Source organism: Sinohyriopsis cumingii, chromosome 5, assembly GCF_028554795.1.
Source record: "Sinohyriopsis cumingii isolate HCF-2022 chromosome 5, ASM2855479v2, whole genome shotgun sequence".
Classification (NCBI taxonomy): domain Eukaryota; kingdom Metazoa; phylum Mollusca; class Bivalvia; order Unionida; family Unionidae; genus Sinohyriopsis; species Sinohyriopsis cumingii.
The window spans coordinates 84,609,488-84,634,055 of NC_142965.1; the positions used below are offsets into that span (position 1 = coordinate 84,609,488).

The 24,568-nt window shown below is 35.3% G+C and overlaps 1 protein-coding gene across 1 annotated transcript in view; it reads right to left on the reverse strand.

Moving 5' to 3' along the window:
* The window catches only part of LOC149799650 (membrane-associated guanylate kinase, WW and PDZ domain-containing protein 1-like), a 209,479-nt gene that overhangs the window by 37,408 nt on the left and 147,503 nt on the right, over positions 1-24,568 (reverse strand). The window contains exons 11-14 of the mRNA XM_089958995.1: positions 21,275-21,463; positions 12,796-13,437; positions 5,707-5,741; positions 636-714 (exon numbers count right to left, since the gene is read on the reverse strand). Coding sequence (XP_089815121.1) covers positions 636-714; positions 5,707-5,741; positions 12,796-13,437; positions 21,275-21,463 — 945 coding nt within the window. The remainder of the gene's footprint in view (positions 1-635; positions 715-5,706; positions 5,742-12,795; positions 13,438-21,274; positions 21,464-24,568) is intronic.

A 24,568-nucleotide genomic window follows, 5' to 3' on the forward strand; every position in this document is an offset into this window, starting at 1 on the left:
TAATTAGTCTCTTCAAGGGACCAACGCTCTACTACCTCAAAATAAAGTACAGGATGGACATTAAGGTCAAAACTTCTGTCCTTTATTATTTTTAACTACTGAGTATTGAAACCATTTCTGATGTTTCTGAGAACTCAAACATGCCAGATTATTTAAAGAAAAATATTTTCCTACATTCAGCAATAGCAAAGAGAAATAAAATTTTCAAGATGGCTCAGCTGTAGCTATAGTGAATGTCATTTTCATTTAGGACAAACCAGACATCATAAGTTGTTGTTGTTTTGGGTTTAAAGCCATTTATCAGTACATGATAGTCTATACATGATGGCCAGTATAACTAGTAGAGGAAGAAACAGAGAAACTACCAGTTAAGAACCACCAACCCACAAGAAACTACTGACAATTATTTTCATATACCCACATTGGCTGAGCTCGAGACTCAAACTCACGTGGAAAGAGGTGAGATGGCAATGATTGGTAAAAGTGAGAAATTTAGAACACTAAGCGACCCGGAGACACTAGTATCACAAGTATAAAAAAACTTCTCAATATGACAATCTTCACATGGAGTAGTTATAACAAGACTTTTAAAATGGTAATTAACAAGTATGAGATGTCCATATAAAATCTTCTACCTGCAGAGAAGAAATAGGCTCCTGGCTGAGTAGTATTGAGACTGTCATCCCCTTCATTTTCCTCTCCTGTACGCATGGGCTGCAATGTATGAAATGGGTAGGAATTAATTTTATAGCTTATATTTTCATTTTTTCTGAACCCTTAATTGAGCCACAAAATACCATATATACTCATAGGTAAGTTACTCTTAGAAGCCTAAAATTTATAAAGGTCTCATGGATATTGTGATGCCCTCTATCTGTACGCACATGTGTCCATCCATTACATGTTTCTAAATTCACAAAACTTTGTGGTTGTGCTGCCCCTAAGGTAATGATTTGTGAGAGGGGTATCATCCTTTTCCATGCATCTATGATTGCTAAGATGTCGATGATTTGATATAAATAAATTTGATTTATAATAAAGGGTCCATGTTGGACTTCTAATATTTGGGTAAAACGACTTCTACCACCAGCTGGAATATGACCAAGTTGGTTAAAATAGGAAGAAATGCGTGTACAAAGTCGGACATTTATAATGTTCCAAACAGTCACTTTAAATGTATGATTTTGCATATTTTTATGTCAGATGAAAATACCAATGAAAAACTATTGAAATTTTGCATAAATTTTAATTCTCATTTTGCTTATCAACAGCTGTTGTATAACACGATTATTATAAAGAATGTCAACTTCATAAATAGTTTACAAATACAAAAGCTGTTTCCACAGTAGGTCACCTTTCATATGCTTATAGAAAGAAACATTGCATTAAATGATTTTAAGTGATGAATTTGGATACAAGGAGTCATAATTCAGTTCCATTTGTCTTTCATTTAAAACCAACTAGACAATTTAAGAAAGTCTTCTGGTGAAATGACTTTCTCTTCAGGAATTTTAGAAGTAGCAATTACAAACCTATGGCTTTGCTAATGGATGGAAGGACAAAAAGCAACAGGCCATTCCAAGAGCTCTTCTAGTATACTTAGAGTTAAACATTCTAAACAAAAACAGGACATTTTTGGAAGATCCAAGTTTTTAATATTTATCTGAATCTCACACGAGAACATTTGCTGATTAACACTGTCACAAGTAACTTTTGAATTAGCAAACTGAAGCAAGTTTCATTAACTTATTTTCAGTCTATGCGTCAATTAAGGCTGCAAAGTTGACAAGTATCAGTGGCTTTTCTTTAGTTCACTTCCTCTCTGTGTGTGTGTGTGTGTGTGATTTGGATTTTTAACATAGCTTTACCAATTTTTTAGTCATATCGCTATAATGTCGGGAGTGTGGCAGCTTATAGTGCTGTCTAGCACTGGGGCATCATGCAGCAGACATGGAGTATCATGTCCCACCCAGTCACATTATCCTAACACCAGGTCGACCAGTCCTAACACTAACCTCTTAGTGCTGAGTGACAAGCGAGGTAGCTGCTAGTACCATTTTTATAAGTCTCTGGCAGGACATGGCCAGGGTTCGAACCAGTGACCTCCTGCATCCGAGGTGGACATTCTAACCACTTAGGCCATCTGAGCAATGCAGCGTCGTTTAGAATGAACCAAATTATTTTTTCTTTATCTCTAAACTATATTCATAAAAAAAATAAAAAAATAAAAAGTGATAAAAACAGAATCTCAAATGTGTAATGATTTAATATTACATTTATGAACTTCTTGATAAACCAGGGGCTGAAAATTTTGCTTTGAACTCACTGATCCAGGAGCAGTAGGACCCCTCACTGCCCAGACCAATTAAGCCATGGACCAGTCTGACGTGAATATTTACTACAGTCTATCAACATTAAAAAAAGGCTGGAAAAAAAAAAACTGACACAAAATGAGCATTCAGACAACTACTCCTTACTGATGCATTTACCTATGACAACCATGAATTAGATCTAACTTGGTGAATTAGCCTTTCTTTTTATTATCAGGTAGAAATAGTAAATTGTACCAGATTCTACCTGCAGTAAAATCAAGCACTGGGCTCAAATGTTCATACCAAACACGATGCATATCCCCATTATCTTTCATTACCAGGATTTTTTTAAAAATCTGATGATGTCATCAACCAACTTTTCAACTATCTGAATTTTTTAAAAAAAACATTCATCCTCTCTAAATCTCTATAAATCTGCTGTATGATAAATTATGAGATAAAGTACAATAAATATTTATTTTATGATATTACCTTCAATGGTTTATTCAGCCCATGATACAATCAGCTACTTCCACCTGATGGAACCATATAGAAAAATGTCAGATTCCTGTTATATCATTTTTTTCCCAACCTAGACCATTCTTTTTTCTGAATGTTCCAAGCTAATTCAAAACCAGAGAAAGGTTTTCCAACTTACACCCCATATGCAGTGCTGCATTGTAAAGGCTTGACCAGTAAGTGGTGATGGAGGGGAATATGTTTGATTTACTATAGTACAAGTCATACAGAACAAGCAGGCATTCAGAACCATCTACTTCAGTAATGGGTGTCATTATTTACGACTTTGATTCTACATACATACCCTTAAAGGGCAATTATTCACTTCATTTGGATCCTCATTCATCCATATTCTTTTGGAGGGTCATTTTTTACATGCCAAGAAATGCATACAGCAAAGTCAATGGTAAGGCACATGGAGACTTTTGGACAAGGACTAAAGACATGATCCAGTACGAAATGTATTGAATGTTGCATGCTGTGATGTCACAATGAAAGCTGTACTTGTTGAAATTGTTATTACTACCCTGTAATTTGTTATGACAGATCTGATGTCCTTGTTATGACAGATATGACAGATCTAATGTCCTTGTTATGACAGATATGACATATCTGATGTCCTTGTTATGACAGATATGACAGATCTGATGTCCTCTTAGAACCTGTAAAAGTTAACATCAATCAATAATGTTCATCTGGGACTTTTTGACACCATTTAATGTGCAGATCATTCAACAATCAGAACTCCAAATGCTCTGACACAACTATATTAGTATTAAAGTACATAATAATAATTAACATTTAATTTGAGCAAATGTGCATACATGTCCACATTGACAGTCCACTTTAGCAATAAAGTGAATAACCTTTCTTGTGCAAGTAATATGCTCTTTGCTTGTTTTATTTGCTATCAGTGGGTCAGCTTTAAAATCAGACATGCCTTTGAAAAAGGCACTTTAATTATTGGGTATGCCACACTTTCTGAAAAAAAACAGCTACATCTTTTCATCAAACTCAACCCATCATGGCAAAGTCTTTTTCCAGTGATCCTGAATAGTCTAAATACATTTATTTGTCATCACAGCTTGTGTCCTTCTCGGACTTTGAATGTACAAGGTCCTGCGGTGCTACATGTCTTGTAGCAGACTTTTTCCCTGTGGTTGATTCTTTCCCCAAAACACCCCACCCCCGTCTGGAAAATTTATATTAAAACAAACTCATAGTAATCCATACTGTAAGCTGATACTATTGATAGCTAGCTAAGACATGGTTGGGAACATAAAAAAAATTAACTGGTGAAGATCAAGCACAGACTGGTGATCAGGGTGTTGCATGCTAAATTTGCCAATTTCCTCTAACATTTTATAAAACCAGTCTCTCACTACCAATCAACTTGCAACTGCATCATTTCACTCTTATGACTCTTTTTGGATGATTTAGGGATCTTAAAAAAAAATCGCCTTTTCTTCAATTTATAGAACAAGTAAGGAATATTAAGAGTCCAACAGGCTAGTACTGCTAACATACGACAGATCCAAAACATCAGTCCTGGACCTTGGACCACCACAGGCCATGCTGTAAACATCTGCAAAATAGGTTACCACGTAAATGAACATGCATGTGGCTGTTCACAACCCATTTAAATTAATTTATATATTTCCACGTCTTTGCTTTAAAGGACTTTTAAGATGGATTTTCCTATTAATTCTTATTTTTAAAACATGAATGATGCCAAACAGAATGTCACATTCCTAGCAAAAAGTCTAAATTGATCTGAATCTGTTGTAGTGTACATTATGTTAATTTGCTGATAACTGACACTACTGTAGTGTACATTACCCATTAGGTTGATTTGCTGATAACTGACACAATTGTAGTGTACATTACCCATTAGGTTGATTTGCTGATAACTGACACTATTGTAGTGTACATTACCCATTAGGTTGATTTGCTGATAACTGACACTATTGTAGTGTACATTACCCATTAGGTTGATTTGCTGATAACTGACACTATTTATGTTTGAAAACATATTCGCTAGCAGAACTTTAAAGACTAAAACTGTATTTTAAACAAATTTTGTTGCAAGTATGTACTCTACTGCCAAGTTTCTTAATCATTATAGCTCCTACAAAATCATCCCACACACATACCCAGACAGTATCAATAGTCGCATTAAACATTTTTCATCAAGTCACAGTATGAAATATAATGACAATGATCCCAAATATGTTTTCGCTAATCTGTCATATATATGCAAGAAAACATGGATTACAAACTAAATCCTGTCATAATAAGAGGAAAAGATACATAGAGTAAATGAAGGAATTGCAAGTTGAGGAAGGTGTGGCATGCATATTGCCAACGTCTTGCAAATAAATAACTGTCAGCTGAATGCATAAATCAGAATCAACAACATCCTTACGATTATTATATATTTTAAGAAAATTCTGGTAATCACTGCAGCCTTTTTGTCAATTACATGAGAAATTATTCATTACAACATTTTCATCACTCCATAATCATCTTTTGCTGTAAAGGATATCAGGTGTTTTTTGCTTTTTTAAACAGATTTTCTGTATTCATGATTTCTGTTTCAGTCAACGACTTTTCTGTTGACCACTACGAAGTGAGTTATGGGCTTACAAAAACCACTGTGTTGAGGTACTGACAGATGCAACTGTCATCAGCATGACTAGATCTCGCTCTCCGAAAAAGGTGAGAAAAAAAATATCACAGACACCTTCAAGGGTTTTCTCTCTGCAAATAGCTGAATGTAATAAATAGATCATCTAACTCAGTTAATACCTTTACACTAAATCTATCAGTGATTGATCCTTTTTGAAATTCATTTAACAATGTATGGCTTACTTACATTTCTAACTGGCCTTTTCCCTTTTGGTGGGATACCTGTTAAGAAATAATACAATTTAAGAATCATAATGGATAAATTTACTAATAGACAAAATAATCAATGTATCTTATAAAATCCTGCTGTATATATATATCAAGATGGATAATTCAAGTAATAGGCAAAATAAACAATAAACCTTACAAAAAGAAGAAACATTCATGCACCACAAAATAAAAGCATGCTGATCAAGACGAGTCCTACATCTGATCAAATGGTGCAACCTGAAATGGCCTAAAAGGGTGAATTAAAGACACTGACAACTAACAGGTAGTCAGTTTTGAAGTATTTTTAAAAAAATTTATCTTGTCAAGGATGTGGATGAGAATGGCATATAAATATATGATAAATCTATGCCTGTTTGTAATCTACATTTTGGAAACACAACCAAGATGCCAACATGTATAAAATGGCACAAGCTTACCACCAACAGGACTTTGAAAGATGAAATGAGCTTCAAGTTGAAATGTGCATCATAATATAGGCTGTGTACTGTGAATCATATCAAAATACTACAATGGTGTATTATTTCAACCATAACAAAAAGCCTACTTATATAAATCGTATCATCATCAATCTAACGCTGCTGATGTATTTGACATTTTAAGATAAACATTCTTCTGTACTATTTTACACAGCAACCAAAAATGTAACTTTGTCAAGCTTTAATGATGAACTGTGTAAACAAGGTAATCATTGGTAGCTGTAAGCCACTACACTGATAAGTTTGGAAAATGCAGTGTTTTCTTTTGAATGTGTGACTGACCTGATTCCTTGTTAAATTTTAAACCTACCTTCATTATAAAAGCCAAATACACAAACAGCACATTTTTAAGTAAGTTATGTTTCTCTGAGAATACTAAGTCAATCACATTAATGTTTGGGATATAAGTTGAAACCTACTAAAAAGATGAAAGTTGTCTTCTGTGTCTATTTCACAAAAACAAAGGGAAATAACTCTTGCCCATTACGCCTATTGCTAACACTAGGTATATTTAACTTTTAAACTGCATGATATACCAATGAAGATGCTCACACATCATGGTGGATGGGAGGGTTTTTAAGTAATGTGATCAGATAATATTCTTGGACAACCATAATTTACTTATAAATTTGCTTTCCCCTTCAAATACGTTCCCTGATCACATTATATCAGAAGGAGAGGTATTAGGAGGATCAAATGATGGGCATCCTGCCTATACCTCAGGTATCCTTCAAGGGAAAAAGATTGTAGTCTGTCTGTGCATGATAACCTGCTCTCCTGCTTAAAGCAACACAGCGTATGGTTACATGAACTGTGACTGTTCTATCATGCTAAGAAGATGCATACTGAAAACTTACTGCCAAAATTTACTGGCGAATCCAGTGAAGATTAAGGGCTGTGTTGTCTTAATTGGGTCTGGTGGTCATCTTGGCCACAGCCATGGGACCCACCAGATTCAGGTTTTGTCTTAGTGAAGCTATATCACTGAGATAAAAACTTGAGAGGGTAGACACTGCATTCCTGCAAACAGCTTCTTTGATGTCTCAAATCAAAACAATGCATTTAAACGCCAGACTCACAGATATTGCTCTTATTTCACAAGCTGAAATTCTCATGACGCGACTGATCTTTTGAGAGATCAGAGTCCACCAAGCATATAACTCACTCAAGCCATGAAGATCTGGTTTGGGATGTGATGACATGCTTTCTCACCATCGCAGGCAGAAAGTCCTTTATGCATGCCACAAATTGTCTCTGTGTGCTTCAAGTAGTACTTGAGGGCATATATAGGATCTTGCATGGCCACAGCTCTTGACTTACCTACAGATGACAGGGAGCATATAACGACTCTCTGACAGGACAGATACCAGTTTTAAAAAGAGGGTGAGGTAGTTTGACCTATTCAAATAAAAATTTGTAGGTCTGATAGGTCTTTATCATTACCGATATCTCTACCATGATGCATGAATGCATCTGATATAACAGAGCAGTAGCCTTTGATGGTAGCTAATGAACAAATTATCTCTTCATAGAACCAGAGAAAAAAAGTTGTCTAGATGAGGGATTGAGGCACACACAATTGACAACATAAATTTAATAGAGGGTTTGAAGGTAATGCTGGTGTTGTAAGTGTACACTAGATATTGGATTCTCCTGGTGTTCAGACTTCTCTGCTGGATTCTCCGAGTCAATCACGGTCAGAACTTAATTGACTTATGTCATTATATTGTTTGCAGTATAAGCAAAGAATTCATTGCCACCCTTTTTTAATCTTTTGTTGGCATGTTTCACAAAGTAAAACTTCATCGACCAGTTCTGAAATTTATTTTTGTTGGGCTTTGCTGATAGCTAATTGTATCCTGAATCTGCTTCAAAAATTAATCACACTTGAACAATATTCTTGCAAGTGAAATTATCATGCTTTGCATTTTATAAATGAAGTAAAATCTGACTTTAAAAAAAGTTGCTGTTGTTCACAAACTTGTCAGAAACCTATAATAAATTCAGCTTAAACATTTTCAATAAAAGCAATGATACATAATACCTTTTGTTCTCCTACACGCATCTAGTACATCTTTGATTTACCTATTGGGCTCTTCCATGTCCTGCATTTACCTATGCAAATTAACACCACGGGCTTGCCAACTACCATCTTCAAACACATCTCACAAGCTTATTTTCAGCCAATTAAGCAATATGTGAAATGGTAATGTATACCTGAACTCTTTGTCTTCTAATTACTGCTGTTCAAACTGCCCAAAGGATAGTTTTATATCAGCTCCAACCAAGACTGTTTACTGTTTATATATGCTACATGAAACAAGCCTATACTGAAAGTGGTGGGTGCTTCTTTTTTTTCTTTTCCCAAAGATTATTTAACAGTGTTTCCCCTAGGGGAGCAAGAATGAGAGTAAAAAATCTCCTTGGTGTCAAAACTGGGGGTCAGACTGAGTAAAAAACAAACTTTGGTATCAAAACTGGGGGTTAAATAAAAAATCTGGGGGTCTCTGAAGCACAAATGAGGGTAAACGGAAACACTATGTCATTATTGAAAATTGATTTCTTGAAGGGGGTCTGTGAATATCGTGTTTTTAGCATGGCATGCTGTGTCACAATTTCATCAAAATCAGATCTCTTTTTCATGCTGAACAACAGCGATCTGATTTTAACCAGACTGTGCTGTGTTACAGCAGGTATCTCAACATCTTGAAAAGACATTTCTGCATTTTATTAGCTCAATCAAAGTCTTCTCTGACATATTTGATATTTTGTGGGGGACAAGCCCAACGCGCACCTCTATTCGAATACAGGACAGGCCCGATCTGAAATTAGAGGGGCCCTGGGCATCAGGCTATCACATTTTTTTAGCACTGTAGGCAAGTTAGGATAGACAAATCCATCATTAAGATCTCTATAGATTGTACAGATCTGAAGCCATAAACCTGGTGAGACAGATGGATCTATGACAAAGATCTTCCTAATTGTAATTGTAATTGTATGTAGACATGTTAGGAGGGCAAATCTATCATTAAGATCTCCATAACTGTAATGCTATGAAGCCACAGACCTGGTGAGAAGGACAGATCTATCCCCATAATTGTAACTGTTGCCATAGGCATGTTAGGATGGGCAAATCTATCATTAAGATCTCTGCAACTGACGACAGATGAAGCCATATACTTGGCGAGACAAGGAGAACTCCAATTAAGATTCTTGTAATTGTATGCAGCTGTCAGCATGTCAGAACAGAAAATCTATCATTAAGATCTCTTTAGTTGTCCAAAGAATAAGCCCTAGGCCTGGCAACATGGACGGATCTTTCAGAAAGATCCCCTGATTGAGATGGCTGGAATGGCTTTGGAGAGCTATATGGTAGTAAAGGATAGATCTGCTGCATCAAATGAAGAGGGAAAAAAATTGCGCACAGACTTATAGGCCAGAAGGCTTTCCTTAGGCATGCCTTGGTTGCCTAAAAATGGGGGTACAATCCCCCAGTGTATCATAATGACTTGTAGGAATTTTAAATTTTGCATTGTCGTCTCCCTCTTTCTTTGTCAGAATCGACTTTTGCATAACCATAGTCCATACAGTCTCTAACCATACTGGCAAAGTACATTTTGTATATGCAAGGCATGACTTTTGTGTGTCTTTTAAAGCCTTGAACTTTTTGCATTTATTACACTTCATCAACGGGTTTCAGGGAAATGCCAATATAAAACAAAACGTAACAAAAATGTACAAATGTATAATTCAGCATATTAATAAATCACATGAATACTAATCCAAATAAATCCAAAATCCTGTATGAATGGTTCGAATTAACACAATTTGGCTTTTGATTCAGAGGAGGTTTCTCATGTTATGTTGTTGTATAGAAGCTAAGCTTAAAAACTAGCAACAATTGGATGTGGAAAGGGGCAGTAATGGGCAAGATTTATTGCCCTTTATCTCACTAAGACAGAAAAGACAAATTTTGGTCTTGTTAGTAGGGTTGGATTCAGCAGGTAGCAGTCTTATATCTCTAATGTAATCGGGGAATGTATCTGAAGGAGAAATCAGTGTCAGCCTAACAAACTTGAAACCTTCATTAATATTACATACGGTCATGTAAGTGTTTGATTTCTTGATCAACCACTAAAGATCAAGCATTTACTAAGTTATTTTACGAAAATGAGATGCTTTCTTTATTTTTTTTTATAAAACTGTTTTATTCAATGACTTTGGCAAAGCTGTGTAATGGTAGTCATGTAGCTTGTTTCATTATTCAGTGGTAATGTTTTTTCTATTACAGAACAGAATCCTTGTCATAACACATGATCAATGTTGCTGTTAATAATGAAGAAAAACAACTTTGAGCTTTTATCTTGATACAGTGAAAGTTATTTAACAGACACATACCTGCTGTAACACACATTAAGGATGTATTCATAATTCTTGTTCTCATATAAACTGTACCCCCACCCCAATTGAAAAACTACACTTTACAAAAATGGCAGAGTAGAAATTATCCTGTGTGAAAATTCTTGAGAAATCACCATAAATATCTTAGAATATGTACCTTCTATATTTGCTTACAAGTCAGCTGCAAGCAACATAGATCCAGATCTGACATTATATAATGTGCTGTCAGATCAGGATCTAAACTGTTTATGCAGTTTTGAAGATGGATCCAACTTATAAGTGAGTAATGATGGCTTTTGCTTATATGTATCAATGATCCAAATACTGACAGGTTTGACCAAGCTCTGCTGCTGTGTAATGTACTTAAGACAAGTGTCTACTTTGTTAGTTCTACTTTCAATTTTAACTGAAAATTATAGACTTTGACCTTACAGTGCATTATCAGCTATGCTAACCCATCAGCAAGTTATGAGGAATCCAACTGTCAGCTTTTCAGAACTAAACAGCTTGTCCCAAATGCATAATACATAATATGTTTCTTAAAACTCACAAACTTCTACATAAACATACTAAACGTTCCTCACAGATTATATATACTTGTACACAAAAAGCAGCAACTAAGGTCCAATGAGAATAAACGGTGCAACCAATTTCAGGATATTGAATTCCTTCAAAATTTTTGCTCAAAACAACAATTATGTTTAATTCCCCCCCCCCCCACCAAGTATCTGCATCTTTCTTTCCTATGCCTGTCTGCTACTATTTTTCACCTAAACGTGGTCAAATTAACTGGTTTCCTGTTATCACTTATTTTTTACATTGAGAAATTGGTGCTAAATAGACTGTTCTGTTTACTCGCGTCTTCTTCTACATGCTATCCCATCAAATGTTCGGTATTTTGAATTTCTTTAAACATAATCCAGAATATAGATTGTCACTAAAGAAGTTGCAATAATTAATAAAAAACAATTCATCTCTGCATTAAGCTACAGTAGATCTGGATCATTGTTGTTCCCATCATGGTGTATGTTTTATGTAAGCAGATAAGGTAACTAAAACTTGTAGCTACCACAAAGGTAATGTTTTTACATGCTTAGGAGTCCAACAGAAAACTGCACAGATCCAGATCTGCTATTGCATAATGCACCAGCAAATCTGGTTCTCTGCATTTGGTTAAGAGTAACAAGCAGCATAGGCCATAATCTGCAGGCGCATTATGATATGGCAGATCAGGATCTTTGTTGTTTGCAATCTGATTCAACTTTATAAGCAAGTATACATGGTAACCTTGATAAAATATCTTAAAAATTAACATTGGATTATTTAAGTCTCTTGTCCACCACAAACTGCACTAACTCATGTCAAATGTCCCTAATCATTTCAATCTATTATTTAAACTACCATATATATTCACATATAAATCAAGTTCAAACAACACAGACCTTAATCTACATTCACATAATGTGCAAGCAGTTTCTCTACACTGCTAGCATATTATGTGATGGCCAACCTGAGTCTGTGCTGTTTTTCAGTTGGACTCCACTTATAAATGAACATATATGGTATGTGTGATATACAACACATTCTAAACCCAGTAACTTTCAATAAGAGCCAATATCATGGATTACAATAAATAGCAAGTTAGATAAGCAGTTCCAAGTCTACACTACTAAGAACCACCTAGTGATTAGTCTAGATCCCAGTAAGCTGAAAACAAGATACTGAGACTGCTCAATTTTTGCAGTCTAAAGAAAGATATGACATTTTAAGGATTTTTTAAAAAAATATCTTACCTTCATTTTTTCATATTTTAAATGCATTTTACAAAATGTTTGCATATATACCTTTTACCATTGTGTGTGTGCAAAACTTCACTGTTAAACTGTTGGACCCTTTCTTGTAATTAGCATCTTATAGTCATTATTGTGCTGACATGCATATGTACATCTTGCTGCTTTAAATTGTGTTTAAAAGAAGCTACTGGCAGTAAATGCTGATACAGCTTTGGTCAAAATGATCCAAGTGTCCAACAGTTTATTTGAGCAGTGATTATGAAAATGGAGTCATAAGACAAAAATCGTCTACAAAATAAATATATGATTTCTTCATGTGATGACTGCTGCAGCATGTACAAATCTATTATGTAAAATAGAAGGCTGAAGACTTACCTCCCCTTTGTACAATAATGGTTGTCTCCTCTTGTACTGGACAATCCTTAAGGACAGATACAATCTCTGAATGTGACATGTTGTGAACCGGTATATTATTTATCTCAATTAATACATCCCCTTCTTGCAAATCCTTACACCGCGGTTTATCTAGAATCTGTTTCACTCTCTGACCATGAGCACTATGAGCTATTGTGAACCCAAATCCATTTTCTCCTCGAACAATCTTTATCGAGAAAAATTCTGGTTTACTCTGTACGACATCTGGAGTATCACTATTACTAAAATTACCCTGCCCTGACTGCTGACTGAAAAATGAATCCTGATTCACATTTGCTGATTTTGCAAGATCTGGGAGGGATTTAATACTTTTTGTTGAGGTATTATGTCGATCCATATTAGGATTTTCTCTTGATGAGTATGATGCTGGAGAGTTCGAACTACGTGTGTCGTTTGGCAAGCTAACAGCTACAGTTGTAATAATTTCCGTATTGGGGTCATCAGGGTCAAAGGGTAAAGGGTATCCTCGACATATCTGTAGAGACACAGTATCTCCAATTGGAATGATTTGAAATAAACTAACCACATCCTGATGAGTGTATCCAAGAACACAATGGTCATTAACATAGACAAGTACATCCCCTGAAAACAGATAAAAGAAATCTTAAGCCCAATGTTCAAAATTAGCAGATTTGTTACACAAATCTGAGATTGCTATCAGAGCAACAAAATATTGTAGTAGAACTTGTTGGTCATGTCATCCATGGAATTTCAGAAGTCTGCAATAAACTGACATGTTGAAAAGTGTCAATCAGTTACTTCTTATCAGTGATCCATGTGGATCCACACACCCATCTGACAACTGTTTACAGACTGCACCAGCAAGAACCTGCATTTCACTGTTATTGTAGGCTAGATGAGTGTTATGTAAGAATGTGGACAGATTGAAGGATTTAAATTAAATATATTAGCAGCATTCAAGTTTGTTCAGCAGTACTGGGATTATGTCAGATATCACTGCTGTGTAAATAAAAGATGTTCAGTTTCGGAATTAGTATGTTTATCAATCACTCTGTACCGTCACTATCTACCGGTATCTATTTCTTTCTTTCTCTCTTTCTCTCTGAATATATTTTTACACAATTACAGTGATTAGTTTATACTATGCTCATTAATCGTTATTTTGACCAAATAAGTCGTGTAACGAGCATGAACGGCAAATAAACATTGATATTTAATTTTTTTAAAACTTTGTTGAAGCATAAATCAGAACAGAAAAAGTTGAATTCGTTCTCATGTACACAAACGATTCATCTTACCTGAGCTCTTGTTCTTAGCAAATTTGCATCTTGGAAAAAACAGTGTAAACAAAAAACACTCACAGCATTTTCTTTTTTAAAGTTTTCTTTAATAAAATTTACGTTAGAGTGCACTTTCCGACATGTAATTTTCTAATGATTTACAAGGTGTCCCACAACTTACGACTCGAAAAAATGTTGTGTCATGGAACATACTGTGCACAAAAAAATTACTTTTAAAATACTTTTATGGTGTCCCAATAAATACAGTGTCCCAACATATATGGTAAATACGGTATAAATGCATGGTTCTTCTTTCTGTGTTAGATGATTTGGCTCTTGCACACATGCATATTTTTCTGCAATTTTGGAATCAGGAAACAACCACCTGAATAAAGACCAATGTGGTCTGCTACTCGCTAGGGTTAGTCAGTGTTCTATTAAGAACTCAGTAAATAACACCTCTGCATTTATAACATTCGTGTCCACACTCGAGTTCTGCTGTTACAAAAAAAAAAAAGAAGTTACCTTAGTATTGGTGTAAGTAAGATGAACTAATTTGATGTGTTTCTTTGTTTTCAAGTGTTTTCTATGTCAAATTTACCAAGATGACCAATATTAAAATCCCTTCCACAGAGCCTGCAATGGGCATGATGCTTTCCACATCAAATTTACCGCCATGACCAATATTAAAATCCCTTCCAGACAGCCTGCAATGGGCATGATGCTGCCCTAAAATGGAACGATGTATTATGTCATTCACTTATTCATCTTTGAATCTTTGGAAGATTCATAATTTTTTTCTTTTTCTGATCTATCTGTGAAATTATTTGAAAAACATTTTTGATCTAACGCACACCAACTAGAATCCATTTGACTACTTTAAGTGCCGAATATTAAAATTCTTTCCACAAAGCCTGCAATGGGCATGAAGCTGCCCTAGAAAGCAATGCTGTATTATGTCTTTCAAATATTCATTTTTGGAGGATTCTGTTGTTATTTTGTTGTTGTCTTTTTCTAATCCATATATATGAAATTATTTGGAAAAATATTTTTGCTCTAACACATGCATCAACTAGACTTTCAGCGCTAAATATCTAGAGGCTGCTTCTGTACAAAATTTGAATTAAACCAAAGAATCTGAAAGCAAAGATTAAAAATTAGAAAATCAGTCTGTTTTCTAAAAACTAAGCTTAATGGCTGATATAAAAAGAGTATAATGATAGCGTGAGGAAAGTAAATGCAGGTCTATTGTACTTGTAAACAAAAACCAAAAGAAAGACCAATAGCATACTATAGACTGGTTCACTAACAAACAGGAATCATAACAATGAATCTGAGGTCAAAAATTTAAAAGCAGAAACCAGCATGTTTCTTGGAAATAGAATAGCTGCTATAAATAGAACATAATAACAAAATGCACAGATCCAGATGTGCTGGTGTACTGTATGACAGCAGAACTAGATCTAAACAGTTTGCAGTTGGATTTGTCATATAAGTGAGTAAAAATGGCTTTTGCTCACATGTATCTTTGACCCAAATAACGACAGGTTTGATCAAGATCTGCTGCTGCATACTCTTACAGTTGTAGTTACATAGAAGCCACCTTTTCTAGAATATGGGATGTTAATAAAAATGAGAAAACAACTTATTCATTTTTTTGGAGAGGGATATACTGAAAAAGCATAATCCATATACAGTCAAGCATAAGGTCTAACTTAGTGAAAAACAGTGTAATGATTATGCCAAAAGCATAATGGTTGGCATGTATTATTCAGGGCCTAGCATGCAATAATAAAAATTATTTGTACTTTCAATGAAAGTTTTTGCCGTAATAGAGATTTTGAATTTTACAGAAAAGGCATGCTGATAAGAAGACAGTGCTATCTTCAATCCATCGCACAGTCATTATGCAATTACCTCTCTACTGCTTGTTTGTTAGAGTACTTGCTAACTAGACTGATCTTTTGACATTTATTCATGTACATCATGTACAAATTCGTTGTGCTATTCTTTGCCAAATTTATGGGCAATTTTCAGTAAACACTCAGCACTGCAGTAATTTTTTGCATGGACTTTTTATACAAGAAAATGTCTTATTCTTCAAGAATTTAATAAGCAGGCCTCTTTACAATGAGGCATATTCAAACAAGAAGCATCATAACACAAGTCCCAAGCTGGGACCAATGTTCAACTAAATATCATGAATTTACTGGAATGAAAGGGAAGTCTGTGTATTCCCTCCTGTATTCTTTTTAACTTCTGAATACTTAAACTCTGTGTGGGGATGGGGGTGGGGGTGGGAGTGGGGGGTGCGCGTGAGAGAGAGAGACAGAGAGAGTTACCAAGTTATGTAATATACTAAAATTTTCATCTTAACCTTAAACTTAATATATCTTTGACAGGTGATCACTGAACTGGTCTCCAGTACTGTCAAGATATACCCACTTGTTAATTTTGGTTTAATCTGCAAATAATATTTTTTAAACAAAAAATTCCCATGCCATGAATTCCCATGCTACTGAACTGGCATTATTCAATCTATTCTTCAGATAAATCCACAAATTAGGTTTGATAAAAATCAATTAAAACTTGCTAATGTCATGGTATGTAGTCTTGAACTAAACTTGCTGTGTAGAAACCATCATTTTCTTATCAGATTTACCATGACTATGACATTTGATCTTTAAAACTCTTTACCTTCTGTAGACGCATATATGTGACCCTAAAAATAGCCTTGTACCACAGAATCACATAAACAAGCTACTAATTGTTGTTGTTGTTGTTGTTGTTGTAGTGTTTAACGTCATTTTTCAGCACACAATAGGATATACATGGCGGCCAGTATTAATGGTGGAGGAAGAACCCGGGAAAACCCCAAAGAACCACCAACCCACAAGAAGCTACTGGCACAAGCTGCTAATAATACTCTGTCCCAGCTGGTACATACATGCTGTTGTTGTTGTTGTTGTTGGGTTTAACGCCATTTTTCAGCACAGGATAGGCTATACATGGCGGCCAGTATTAATGGTGGAGGAAGAACCCGGGAAAACCCCCGGAAAGAACCACCGACCCTCGAGAAGCTACTGGCAAGCTTTCTCACATACCCACATTGGCTGAATCTTAGACTCGAACCGCCGCAGACAGAGGTGAGATGGCAGTGATCCGTAACGAAGAGCGCTTTAGACCACTCGGCCACTCGGGGCCCCCGGTACATACATGCATTTCTGGCCAAGGGTTGGGAAACCCCAGAGACGCATATACACATTTCATATTAAATCTTTGCATTAGATGAAATTACAAACATCCGTTCATTTTTAAAACATTTAGCCAATGAAAATAGTCCTTACATAAAATGATGAAAGTATTCTATTAGTAGTTTTACAGCATAAAGCAGGAAATTCTATTGAAAACAAGGTCAATTGTGAAAGTAAATCAAAATGGCAACATTCATGTGTTCAGGCGACTATTCTGAATAAAGTTTTGAAGATTTTTTTCAACTGATGACATTGCAAATGACAGATTTTAATCAGATTCAAGATGAAAGATCGCATAAGTCCTGTTTTAACACCTGACATTTCAGATTTGTCTGAATCTGAGGATGAAACATGCGATGATCAAATCTGGTCAGAACATGCGAGGCTGGTAAACGTGGACGACTTTACAGCAGTTTCAGGGCCAACAATTATTTTAGAAGAAAATGCAAGGGAGATAGATTTCTTTTTACATTTTTTCCCCAAAGAAATATTCCAGTTACTGGTAAATGAAACAAACAGATATGCCGGAAAACAACTTGGCGAGATGGCTGATCCCAAGTGATCACTGACTTCGGTTGCAGAAATGAAGGCATTTCATGGAAAGAAGTCTTTATTGGATGTGAAATATGCAAAGTTAATTTATGTGTAGACAGAGACTGCTTCAGGCAGTATCACAGAAAATTACCAAATCTACAGTCAAACAGCGGACACATTATTGTGAAAAATAGTGGTGAGAAAAGTAATCTAATATACATTATAAACACAAACAGATATCTTGATGTATATTTTTATTATTATGAATATGTGAATATAAACATTGATTCCTGTGGATTATATGTACTTAGTAGAATGAGTGGCACGAAACATTAGTAAGTGTTTAGAATATTAGTTTTTATTAAATTACATAGTTTGCATGGGACAAGATTGATATAGAAAATGTAGACAGCATGTGCACTAACTCAAGAAGCTCTTACTCAAGCAGCCATTATGACGCTCTAGGGTTCAGCCTACAAACAGTTGCTAGAAGGCAGGCTGCTTATCAGGCTTAGTAGGCAGAGCAGTAAGTACTTGCAGAAGGTAAAGAGTTAAACCCCAGAATGTTTATATTATAATTTTTATATTACCTTCAATGCAAACCATCTACAAAGTTTGCTCAAGAAATGCTATAAAACAAAGCTATTCTTTAAAATTCGTTTTACTCTGAGCAACACTGACATTGATCACTGATATTATCAGCAGGCCTTTTTCCTTGTGAACAAGGTATGAAGAGTAGAGCTTAAAAAAACAAAACAAAAACAAAAAAAAACCCACAACAATTCTTACTCATTCAGCCACTGTGACCTTGACTTTTCATCTTCTGATACCAAAATCAACGAGCTTCATTTTTACCCAACATGCAAGTCATCCACATAAGTTTGGCAATGGTACATGATCAAGAACAGAATATTTTATGCCAATATCATTTTCTTCTTTCAATCACAGTGCAACCATTCTGGTGGCCTAAGTGGTTAGAGCATCCCCATTGGATGCGGGAGATCACCGGTCTATTTCCTGGCCAAATCATACCAAAGACCAAAAATGGTACAATCAGCATTAAGAGGTAAGTGTTGTGACTGGTCGGCCTGGTATCAGGATAATGTCACTGGGTAGGATATCATGCCACATGTCTGCAGCATTATGCCCCAGAGTTAGACATCAATATAAACTGTCACACTGCAGATATTGTAGCGATATGACCGAAAATATTTTAAAGGTATGTTAACCCTTAACCTCATGCAAGCGCATTTTGGACACCTCTATTCCTTTTGCATATAAGCAGTTTTTGATGCCTCCAACAACATTCTCATGGAAGCATCTTTTGATGCCTGCTGTAAACATCAGCCATTTTGAGCAGGTTTTTGTAGCGCCACCTTCGGGGAAAACCCTCTGTTAGATACTACATTCATTGCTGTGATTGACCATTACATCAGATCACATGGTTGCTGTTTATGCCCTGGCCGAAATCTGCTATTTAAAGTAACTGGGTCGTATTCTCCACTCTCCAAAATAGAGGTCGCAGATTTCGTTCAGTACTTACTGAGTTTTCACAATTAGAATCACACCTATGAAAGCTTCAAAAACTTATAAAGTAAAGGCTCTGATATTGATCAAAGCAGCATTTAGTTTTTATAAATTATCAAATTCAGATGACTTAGTGATGTAGATGCAGACAAAGAACTTGTAAACTTCAAGTATGAGAAATGACAGCTACGGTTGGTCACACAGCTTCACTGACTTGAAGGTCAATTGAGTTTTTAAAGCAAATAAAAAATTCTTCCAAGAAAAATAATTACACAGCTATAATGATTGGACTTGTCTCTTAGATATTTCCATACATAATAGATGTGTATCAAAAATGTAAAATGGTTAAAATTGCTGTTAAACATTAACATACACTGTACTGCTTAACAGTTAACAGGCAGGCCTATGTGTATGGAGTTGAATAGGTAACATATGTTCTATTTATAGTGCACTGCACTGGGTAATTTTGCTACATGTGTATCAAAGGTAACTAAAAACCCATACCCTCTGTGAGGTAAAGGGTTAAAAATCCAAATCATACACACACACTTTCAATCACAGTAATCTTGATCTTTCAAAGTGACCTGTGACCTTTTGACCCCAACATAAATTTATTTTTCCTTAAACCCCCACCCACAAGTGCAAGACATTTACAAAGTTTAGTAACTTAAGATGGTGGATGCTGAGGTAATTGTTTGAAAACAAAAATTAGTAACAGATGACCACTAGAAAAGATCATAACATAATATGCCCTGCCTTAAAAAGCTTAAAGGTTTTTGTCTTAGTGATGACAGCCATATTGGATGGCAGATTAGCATCATCTATATAAATCTGAAAGCTTTTCTTGTCAGGATCTTGTCAAAGTTAGTCAAATTCTGCTTTTGGTGACAAAGTTGTTAACAAATTTTAGTAATGGCATATTTTATAGTGAATCATGATAATTCATTCAATTTCTTTTAAATTCTGATAATATCTGTTGAGCAGGTTTAAGAAGCTGCTGCTTAAATTGTTTCTGGGTTTTTCTGTTATGGTAGCCTGATTTGATGGCAGAAATAACACAACTTAAAGCCCTTCAAACCAGCATGCTGTTAAATTAAGTCATTTTCTGCCAACAGTCTTTGAGAAGAGGCTATATAAAGGTTTTTTTATCTTGGGTAATCGTGGTCATATTTGAGGGAAAATGGACATCATTTACACAAAACTCAAAAGTGTTTAGGCCCAGATACTCCAATAATATTTTAAAGTTTTTAGAAATAATGGCCATGATTTTCAACAATCTGAAAGACCATCAAGCCATGAAAAATCTGGTCAATATCTGTTGAGCAAAATTTGAAAAGCTGTTTCAAGATCTTTATACATTCAATATGCAAATATACTGAATGACAAATTAGCATAGTTTGAAATCTGAAAGGACTTGATGTCTGAATGCTCCCTTTAAAATTAAGTGCAAGTGGTTTTTGTGAAGTTGTAACTTGAAAATGCTCTATGCCAGAAATGTATTTTGTCAAATTTATTTAAATTATATGGAGTTGTTTCTGACAGCACGTCTTTTCAAGGCTTTTCTATTTTTCGTAACAGCAGCCATATTTGTCTGTATCATTTGTATCTGCTAAAAATGCATGAATGCCTGGATGCTGTATGTCTGTCTGGTTGAAATTGCTTTTGAGTCATCTGAGAAGTTTAAAAAAAGAAAACACTGAATCACACCCAAAAGACAAACCATGACAGAGACAGCGCCACATCATAAACTCACTTGCCCTTACAGCCTGGTGAGCTAAAAATCAGGTTCCAAGACAAAAAACAACCCTTGGTTCCCACAAACTTGTGTGGATGCATCCAAAAAACCAGTTCAAAGACTTTTACCTGTTTTCAACTTTCCATCCAAAAAGGCAGGACCATTGGGCACCACATTCTTTATCTGTAGGAATTCCTCGTCAATGTGGTCACCACCAATTATTGTAAAGCCGAGCCCCCGTGGACCTTTGAGAAGAGATGTACTCAACAACTCTCCTTTCAATTCCTTGGGGTTCTTGGTGAATACCCTCTTTGACTCTGAAACATTTAAGTAAAATTCAAAGATATATATAGACTACGTGTAATAAGAACCTTCCAGCAAGAACAACTTCTGGCCTTCCACATTAAATTATGAGGGCTGAAAATAAAAAGAATAATTTAGTGCTGAAATATTAAAGTATAAACAGATAAACTAAGAAAATCAATGAAAATAGAACTGTATTCGCAATGATTTCATTGTCTCAGATTTCAGAGTTAAATGGTCTATGAGATAAAGGAAGCCACCAACTTTGGATGGCTACCACTTACCACTGCACATGCTGGAAACTGGGATCAAAAGACTAGGTCTTTAACAGTGTAAAGCAACTGTACTGCCACTTCTCTATCCAAACCTCATACAACAACATCTTTCATGAAATTCTACTTCCATAAGGTGCAATTTGCAAACAAGATAACCTTTCTGAATGTACTCTGCATTTAAGAAAACAGCAAACAATGCACATATTCTGATTTCCAGACATGTTCCTTAGCCAACAAATTCTCTGCCAAATTAGTTCAACTGATAGTATGTGCAGTGTCAAAACAGAACTCTGCAAAGACAGAAAAGTCACATTTCAAAAGTTTGTAAACAGGTATATAATGAACCAATCTACACTACCAAATCTCTAGGGTCTGTTTTACATGCCTCTACTTTATTCAACACAGACAGCCTATAACAATCGCTTGTGTGTTAAATGTGTCCCCAAAAAATGAATTAGATACACTACTGATACATTTTTTTTAAAACTTAACTTTTAATTATCACCATACAGTCATTATTTTTTCTGAGGAGTCACTGAACTCTAATACATGTACATACAATACAGCATCAATAATTAATCTCAAAATAAAACCATTATTGTCTCACCCTTCAGATTTTTCTACTTGTTATTCAAAAGAGAATTCCCATAGTTCGAGACCATATCTCAGATCTAATCTCAATACTGCTTGCCCTTCCCATCAGAGTGAAAAGCATTTCATGGCAAAGTCCACACGATAAACAAATCTTTGCATCTATGGTTACATTCCATCAAGTGCTGCTTGCTAGAAAAAAGCAAATATAATCACATCTGCACTAAATGGTTGCTGACAATATGTACTTTTAACATATGCCAACATCACAAGTTCTATGTATTTCTAATGAAACTGGGAAATCAATCAGACTGACATGGATCTTTGTGCAGGTAGTGCTGGGAAGTTTTATTTTCTCCCAAACTTCATTTAGATGCACAGCAATCTATCTGTATACTTTATATAGCAATAACATGCCTCAATTTTTATATGAACTAAAACAAAAATCTGTTAGAACTTTGAGCTTACCAATTTTTTGTATTGAAGCTACATAACATTTCATCACATTGTATCAAGACAAAAGAATAAGACCTTGATTAAATCAACATGCTGCTCCAGGAATTCAAAGCATGGATGGGTTGTCAGGCTGAATTGATCCTAATTTATATCAGATCTGATAAAAGACTTTAACTCAAGAAATAATGCTACTAGTGGTCCTTTTACTACTAGAAACAGGATTGTTCTAAACAATCTTTACAGAATTATTTTAAATTGTCTTTTCTTTATGTGTCACAGGATAATTTATATAACCATTTGAAACATTATTTGATGAATTATTGTGGTGAAATCTTTGTACAAATAGTTTTTACTGTTTTTATTGTTGTGTCAAGTTTTACCTTCAGTGGAACACTGTCCAAGGGAGATCCCTACTATGAGGTCTCCTTTGAGATATAAAAGTGTTCTAATTGGCTAGCTGATCTATACTTTGTTAGTAATTTTATTATGACCATACCGTTTGTTACCATCAGTAGTAACATAAATTGGTAACAGGGACATGGAAGCCTCTAAACCAAAGAGGCATAACTTAATAACAGAATTGGGTCTGAAAATACTTAAGTGGTGCCATATTTAAGTAAGTTAGATTATAAGAAGCAGAAGATGGTAGAAGTTAGTTTAGCATTTATAAGGTTTTCATACCCCATCTCTGCAAGAAAATCATAATTATTTCTGTCCTTTATGATTTTGTACAGACAGCTTTGTATTTTTTTAACAGACCTGTTTACCCTGACTGTTATATATAGTTATATATCAATAACTTACCAATGTCTGTCAGTAATTTTAGCCATCTGCCCAGAGTTTGCCCAAAAATGGTAACTGGACTGTCTCACATCAACAGTTTTGAAGAGCCCCCAAAAGTATGTATGTGGCCATTACAAATCAGCTGACTGTATCACTCAACTGCTTACTGATCCTACTTTGCATGAATTGGCTGATGCAAGGTCAAAATGTTTTGCTCACATGTTAGTGTGTTGGTTGATGAACTAGTAAGCAAGAAGCATGCTGTGTACACTGATGAAAAACAGTGACCTTCAACTGGGAAACATGCACAACTTCAGTCTTGTTCTGTGATGCACATAAGCACAAGCAGACGCTGATCATTCAGTGCTATATTCAGCAGAACATGTTACAAAGCCATGATGCATGGCCTATAATTGTTGGGCATCAGGCGTGAATGCGTTCCATAACAGTGTAGACAGAAACGATGATGTTGAACTCTTTAAATGAACTGTTCACTGACCCAGCATCTAACAGCAGCAATGAAAAAATTAGGGTGAATGCATACATTCCCAACAGTCACAGTCAGTAATAAAAAAAAAAGGCAAAACTTAATCATTGCAACCAAAGCCTTGAAGTATTAGCCAGACACAGCTTACAGCTCTGATGTCACACATTGAGCAGCCTGGGTGAAATTGCCTGAATTCATGACAAAATCACAAAATTGGTGGCCTTAAGACAAGTTAATGAATTATCAAGTTTATCACAACTAAAAACTAATGGGAGCAACAGGATGTGATTTTTACCACAAAAAATAGATGTTTTCATTATTTCTCTTGGGACCATCTTATCTTTTCTTCAGAATTATCATAAATCCTTATATTTTATTTTACTTGTGAACATCACTGCACGTCTGTATGCTTAACATCACTCATTCTCCAACAGATGATTGAATTAAATGCCACATAGTGTTCTCAAGCATTCAGTGATAGAGCTGAAGAGCCTAATAAATAAACAAAACCCTGTAATGCTGCATCT